The 7,875-nt window shown below is 36.8% G+C and overlaps 1 protein-coding gene across 2 annotated transcripts; it reads right to left on the bottom strand.

The window, feature by feature from the left end:
- Nucleotides 1-1,254: 1,254 nt before the first annotated feature.
- On the bottom strand, nt 1,255-6,995 carry LOC117116275 (mitogen-activated protein kinase 7-like). 2 transcript variants are annotated; one of them, XM_033260290.1, is made up of 3 exons: nt 5,258-6,995; nt 3,369-4,581; nt 1,255-2,517 (listed from the first exon to the last, which is right to left on the bottom strand). In XM_033260290.1, exons 1-3 carry the CDS (start codon nt 6,750-6,752, stop codon nt 2,349-2,351), a joined length of 2,877 nt encoding a protein of 958 aa, XP_033116181.1. In that variant the 5' UTR covers nt 6,753-6,995; the 3' UTR covers nt 1,255-2,348. The 2 variants fall into 2 exon arrangements, 1 of the variants encoding a protein (XP_033116181.1); XR_004446718.1 differs by lacking the exon at nt 1,255-2,517 and adding an exon at nt 2,661-3,248 and having other exon boundaries at nt 3,291-4,581; nt 5,258-6,888.
- Nucleotides 6,996-7,875: the final 880 nt, after the last annotated feature.

Genomic DNA, 7,875 nt, shown 5'->3' with positions numbered 1-7,875 from the left:
AATAATCGCGTGTTCACAGTAACATTAACTTATGCTGGTATGCATCCAATTGCTCTACATGTCCTTTAGGAGAAACGATGACACAGTGCTAGTTTTTGATATGAAATTCATTATATAGTAGTACTTAATATAACTGAAGCAGTAGTATCAAAATTAGGAAAAGTAGCAACGCTGTCAGTAGTACGGTAGCAGCACATGATTGCTATAATTGTAATGCTACCGTACTTACTGGCAGTACACGTAGCAGTACATATCGTAGCAGTTGTAGTAATAATTGGCACTTAAATACAGATACAATATCTGCCAAATTACAAAAACAAAAGAAAAAAAAACAAAACAAAAAATTGGAAAGTACCTTAAAAATTCAATTATAATTTTAAATAGCTCATGTAAGTTATATTTTAACTTAACTAGAAAGAGATAGAAAAGAATATTGTTCACTGATGATCTACAGGCGTTTTCTACAAACACCATTAAATTGATTAGCAGTCAATTGAAAGCAAAACAATACAGCAGGTATTATATCAGAGTCCGTTAATTGTCGAAAATTTGTTTTCACATTCAATGTTTTTAATTTTATGTTAAATATATACTAATTAAGTAATTTAAATATGGAATTTTTTTTTTTTTTTCATTTTTAGCTCATAACAGACAGTGGATGAAAAGCGCCAACACATGCATGCTAATCACGTGGTAAGTAGTAGGCCTAAAATATAGCATCAAGTAGGCCTAATATGTAAGTATTATGCTTATTATACGCAAAAAAAAGGAGACATTACAAACAAAATCGGTTTATTTACAAACATTTATTTTCTTTCTTTCAAAAATACTTTTGAATTAAAAAAAAAAAACAGAAATCTATCGTAATATAATAAAGAGTTACATAGTGTTCAATAATTTCACAAACATGCGGTAAAAAGAAACACACCAAATTTCTCATATAAAACAAATGGCCTTGCAGGCACAACAATCGAAGTATTGCACTAAAAGCACTATAAAGACTATTGGTCAATATAAACTTAAAACTTGAATCGTAACGGCATGTCTTAGACCCTTGTGTAGCAGGGACGGATCCAGAGATGTTCGAAAAAAAAAAGGGGGGAACGAAGGTGGGGCCGATCCAGACAACACTACCCTAGGGGTCCGGGGACATGCCCCACGAAATGTTTGTTTTCTAGACGTCCGAAAAAACCTCTGAGGCGTTTTGGGCGATCAATTATTTCTTTTTCTTTTTTTTTTTTTTTTTTGAAAAAAAAAGGAGTGGGGGGGGGGGGGGGCGGTCTCCTAAATCCGCCCCTGCGTATTAATTTTATTTTATCTAAGGTCTTGCCACCCCAAAACCGGCGCACTGTCGCTAAATGTTAAACTGAGTAATTAGCATAGAATGTGGCAGTACTGCATACTTTTGTAGAGAGAATAATACTTTTACTCATAACTTGGGCAATAGCAGGGTGATTCCAGTAAATGACCCATCACTTTAAAGCATATAATTTGGAGAATATGAATATATTAAAATGTAAATTTTTTTGTTTTGGTCACTGATGCTGGTTTTGGCATGGCTTTCATTATTACAGTATACATGTTTTTATGTATTGAGGAAAATGTAAAAAAAATTGATTGTTTGAACAAACTTTGTTGACCTTTACAAAAAAATCTGATAGTGTATGGTATGTTTCACTTCAGTGGAAGCACCATAGGGGAATTCAGAGGAAATTTCTGTCCGAAAACCACAGATCCCTCATCGTCCAAAAGTTCAACGCTGCAATGAGTTTGTCGCACTAAAGATATTAATTTTCCATTCCAAACAAAGTCAATTTGATTGCAGTCCATAAAATTATGATCTAAAAGCGCAATGGACTGTTCCAGAGTGCCAATCAAACTTCACAACTGACCAATCAGAACAGGGTCGTGAACACGCTCGCGTCTAACAAGCACATGGTGTGTTGTCTACAAATGCACGTGTTTGCTTATATTTTTACACTCTAGTTTGTGGGTCCTTTGCAACAATATAAAAAAGGCGGGGCTTAGTGGGAAGGTCAATTTGGGTCAACCTAAACCATAAAATCTCTTCCCATGATCTCTACCACGAATTTTATTCCAGGACCCTGACTGAAGCCCTAGTTAACCCCCTTGGTTCAAACCCCTTGTTGGACACAGTTGCTCTTTTCAGCAATTTTCTGAACCCACCACTGCTGGGCTTTACTTAACTGAAATTATTCGGTGGCCCTAACGATTCAATTTGAATTCTTTTTTCTTTTTATATAAAATTTTGTATATTCCTAGCTACCGCATAAGACCCTGAATATCATTGTTTTTAAGGATGAATACACAACACAATGTTTGTTATTTTATTTATCTTTAGAACTTGGACGAGTGACATCAGGTAATGTTGCCATGGCGAATGGTGAGGATAAACCAATTTCTTGCTGTACTGCATGTAGATCGGCAGGGTTCAAATTATGCAGATCTAGCCAATCAGAAAGCAGAGAGGCTGATAGAGGACCGGATTCACATTTGCTTGAAAGACAAAATAGAAGAGATAATTATTCAGATGCAAGTAGAAACAAAAATAAATTACTGTATGTTTCATTGAAGTAAACATTGTTAACAATAGCTTCTCTTTCACACCCCCCCCCCCCCACCAACCCATTTAATTGTAAATACAGTACAGTAAATGATAGCAATGATGGTAATTTGAATTGCTGACTTTGTATTACTGAACTATAACTGTACAGTAGGTTTCAATTTAATGTTTTTTTTTCTTTTCTTTTATTATTTAGAATTCATATAGCCACAACAATACATATACAAAAAAGACCAGTAACAGAATTCTGGGATGAAAAATACAATAAAGTAGGCAAATGGCTGATTTATTTTCACTGTAGTCCCTAAAACTGTACGAAAGTACTGTATGAGCTTACTGTATTCTGAGCAATCTGACATTAATTTTTCACGGCTTCTTTTAAACCAGAATACCATACTACAACCCTAGTCATAATGACTACGAATAAGTGTTGAGGCCAGGAGCTTCAAAATACTGAAACTATACAAAATTTTATTCCACTATTAACCTTTCTTATTACTTTAAAGGCAGTGTTCTTACCACTCAAGTGTTGATCAGATTCAACCCTAAATAATTAACATTGGTTTTATTTATAATTTCGGAGCCATTACAAAATTGTTACTTAGAACACATACAGTATGCGTACATTTTTAATAATAAGAAAACAATTAATTTATTATTGTGTATTCAACATTGGTAGCAGAGGGGTCATAGAAAAAGTGTATATATTTTGTCTTTTTTTGTAAGAATGATCACAAATATGGATTAACCCAAGTTATTAAATACTTCCTGCAAATGTACTTACCCAGTCGATAGAGGGGGTTGCATATCAAGAGACTGATTGAGTAGTTCCTCTAAGTCCATAGTCAACCCGTACCCTGCTCCATCACCTCTTGGTGTTAGTTGTAGTAATGGAGGGAGAACATCGATCATACCCGACTTTGATAATTGGTGTGTAACAGATGCAATGTCTGGAGGAGAATTTGGGTCCTTGTAAAACCCAGCTGGCGGAACAACATTTTTGAAGAGATCTGGAGCAGACACTTTTGTGGAAGCGCCAAAAGAATCACTAGCCATTAAAAATTCATCACGTAACAGTGGCGACATCTTTGTAGGGGGCTTCTGCTTGGCTTCCAATGCTTCCTCATAAGTTGGTGGCGAGCCATGCTGGGCAAATGAAGGAGAACAACTACCAGGACTCTGGTAATGTGGAGATAGTGCCTCATTTGGAGGTACTGCAGATGGTTTCATGTCATTGAGCATATCTGTAGAAGAGAATGTATGCATTTGTCCTTGGTCAATATTTGGAAGGTTTTGACTGGATGCTGGTTGCTTGACATCAGAGGCCACTACAGGCACCTGGTTGAAAAGATTTGTTCCTTGACGTGTATTCTGGCTCTGGATGTTAGCACACTGCGGCTTGTGTTCTTGCTTGGGTGCTATAGGCTTAAGATTTTGACGAACCTTCACTCTACTATTTGGTGCCATATTAGCTGTATTTTTAATAACAAATGTTGTAGGTTGGGTGAGTTTAATCTGCACTTGTTGGCCACATTGTGCCTGGCCCTGGCCTGCAAGAACAAACGTTGCTGGCCCATTTGTATCCTTATTCCCAAATCCTCCTGTACCTTGCAAGCCTGATGTTGAAGGATTAACTAAGGACTTAACAGAGTTTGTATTGCCTTGTGGCTGATGGCCTTGCATCTTTGATTTGATTGAGTTTTGAATGTTTGGTTCAGACTTCCATTGCTTGATGCTTACAGATCCTGTGTCTTTACTCTCCTGTGCAGACGCCCTCATTTTGTTCCATCTCTCCAGCATGTCTCGGTCTTCCTGTGTGAGGAACAGTCCCTGGTTTTCTTGTTGCTTATTTTTAGCTTTCATTTTCTTCTGTCTTTCAGTAGCTTTCTTTAACTTATTTTTTCTTTTCTCTTCTCTTTCCTTCTGTCGTTCCCATGCTTTCACTGACATCTTGCGTCCTCCAACTGGTGCTGCCTTGGGATCAGTTTTTGTTAAATCTGAAGCAAAATAGTCACCAATAAATTAGGACTAATATGTAGCACTTTTACAGTAGTCATTAACCACACAAAACAGAGCACTGTATATAATTCACACAACTTTACCATCCTACATACAAACATCAATGATCATCATCCAGTGGTCGATCCAGGAATTCAAATTGAGGGGTCCAGAGAGGGACTTCCACAAATGGAGGGTCTACACCACCACAGTTGGGGGTGAGTTAAAAAATTGTGATTTATCATAAATTTAGAACAATTCAGGAGGTGGGGCCTTGGCCGGCAGGGCATCCTTCAATCTGCCACTGTCATCAATATCATCATCACCATTCTTTCACCATTACCATCAGCATCATCAATATTTACTATAAAAAACATATTAATATCATAAATATCATCCTCATTTCCAATATCACAATCAGCATCAATTACATAAACATCATTGTTATTTAATGCCATAGGGTTGAATGTTGTAAAATCTATTATATCAAGAATGCTATTAACTTGTTTTTTCCTCCCTTAGTGCCCATGATGAATTTTGAATAGCGCTATGAATCTTTGTTACTCTATTTTAAGACTTGTCTTCCATCGTTCATATTATATGAATTGACTTTTAAAATTATTCGAACCTCATTGTCCCAGATACATAGTAAATTTGTAACATACTGTACAGTACCTGTTTTAGAAGCTTGCATCTTGTTTCGATGTGCTGCATTCAACAGAGCTGCCTTGATGAGAGCTTTTGTATCTGTCGAGATGGTTTTCTGTGAGTTCTCAGTATTTATCTGTGGGCCTTGTACCTTGGGTATGCAAACATCACCACTGTCTTTCGCACTCTTCATGGCCACATCACCAGATACTGCTTTGGCATTAAGATTCTGAAGGTCAGCTACTTGCTGCTGGGGTAACTCCGAAATTGAATCCTCTCGTGATGCACTTCGCATAACAACATCTGAAGACTCTTGTGGTAGTAGAGAATTCTTGTGGGAACCATTTGAGGTGATTTCCTGGCTGCTAATCTGAGCACTGCCACACACAGACAATGCACTCTTCATTTCCACATCTGTAGTATTTTGCTGGGTTGCAACAAGCAAACCTCTTTTTGAATCTTCCCCATTGACAATGATAGGTTCAGAATCCTGTGCGGTATTCTGGATGTTTATCTGTGGAGCGTTAATTGTTCCTGTTCCCTTACCTTCAACTGAAGATGCTTGTTTATCAGTTTCACCTTGTGCCAAAGACTGAGTTAAAGTCTCTCTGGTATTTTGTAGGTTTTCTACCACAGTATGTGGTATAAATAGCCCTGGTTGTGAAACATTAATTATTCCTTTCTGGTTGGAAACAGAACCACAAACCCTTTGAGTGGGCTTCATAAAAGATCCCAAAGGCACTTTTGACGCCGTTTTCTTATGTCTATGATACTTCTCAATTATTTTAATAACTTTGCCACGAACTTGTTCCTTGTCCATCTTCTCATTCTCAAAAGAGAAATCAAATTGTGGAAAACAGAGGGGTTCATCAAGTGGATCATGATACTTGGCCAAGTACGGGTGCTTCAGAGCATCAGACGATGTCACTCTCTCCTCTGGATTGTACATCAGCATCTTTGATAACAGGTTGAGAGCTTGCGAATCAGCAGTTGGATACTTGGTTTTCCAGTCAATAGGTTTCATGTGACCATAATTTTTGTGAAAGAAATTGAAGATCTGATCGCTGTGACAAGATTGTAACATACTATCTGGTGGAAGGCCGAGTACTTGAGTTACTAAGGTTAGCTGATCTATAAGGTTCTTTCCTGGGAATATCTGCTTCCGGCCAATCATCTCTGCCAAAATGCATCCAACTGACCACATATCCACTGATTTTACATAATGCTCCATAGGAAAAAGGAGTTCTGGAGCTCTATACCACCTTGTAGCAACATAATTTGTCATCCGCATCTGACGCTTATGGTCCTGCGCAAATGAAACACCCCTTGCCATTCCAAAATCTCCAATCTTTAGTTCACAGTTGCCATTCACAAGCAGGTTGCTTGGTTTTAGGTCACGATGTATAACATTTGCAGAGTGAATATATTTTAAACCTCGCAAAAGTTGGTAGAGAAAATATCTAACATGCTCTTCAGAAAAAGTTTGCTTAGAATGAATAATTTGGTGAAGATCACTTTCCATTAAATCCAGCACCACGTAAACATCCTTGAAATCCGTAACCGAACCTCTGATGTTTAATATTTCACGAATTGCAATGATGTTCTCATGTCGGAAGTGTCTAAGGATACGGATTTCCCGATATGTCCGCTTTGCTATTGTCTCTTCACAGAACGCATTTGGAATTTTCTTAATTGCGACTTTAATTCCTGATTTTTTGTTAATAGCAGAACATACAACTCCATAAGCTCCTGGAAAGATAGATTGTAATAAAATTCAGCAAAAAATATAAAAAATTATTGAACACACATGATGTCAGTACTGTAAATAAAAAGATATAATCCAAACTAATTAACATTTAATATGACTCATTATATTTTTTTTTTAACAAATAGGAATGAGTCTATATAATAAAGATAGTTTATTATTCCCATATGAGGGCACTGTTAGGGCATGTAATGTACAGGAGGCATGTAAATACTACGGTACTAGACTGTAAAGTATGGCCTAGAGTACATGGGCAACACATTCTCCACGCAAAAATTAGGCCTAGAAATCCGTCCGCGCATTTCGAAAACTAAGGGCTGATTTCCGTGCAGATTTTTCAAAAAATTAAGCTTTGACCTAATCTTTTAAATATACAATGATGTATTATGCACTACGATTCTGCGAACCTATTTTCCTAGCGATTTTCCAAGCAAATTTGAGGAAATTTTTTAGGTATCATCCACGCAATTAAAAAACTTTACAATATGGCTACGGTATTCATTATTATTATTCAGTTTTTGAGTTTGCTTGTTTACATACTCAGTTTAACACATCATATACACATGATATTTCTATTGATGATTACGTACATTTTAATTCATCACAGGGCCGTCCTACCACTTATACACATCTAGATGTGTATAAGAGACAGACTGTATATAAGTAAAGTTAAAAACAGATAATTAGCATATAGTATATTACTTAAAATCACGGAAAGTGTTATGTTACACTAGAACACCTACTGTTTTGTTTCGTACGAAAACACAAACTTGGATTTATAGGAACTCCGTTTCAATCTAAAAATAGATTACCTGCTCCTCAATCAATTTTAACCAATCAGCGGCGTGTTTACTACACGCTTACTCCCATCATTCCTATT

The sequence above is a fragment of the Anneissia japonica genome, unplaced genomic scaffold, assembly GCF_011630105.1.
Source record: "Anneissia japonica isolate Jap-2015-1 unplaced genomic scaffold, ASM1163010v1 scaffold199_len4679917_cov187, whole genome shotgun sequence".
NCBI lineage: Eukaryota > Metazoa > Echinodermata > Crinoidea > Comatulida > Comatulidae > Anneissia > Anneissia japonica.
The sequence above is the reverse complement of the archived record's forward strand: the minus strand, read 5'-3'. Positions and strand labels throughout refer to the sequence as shown.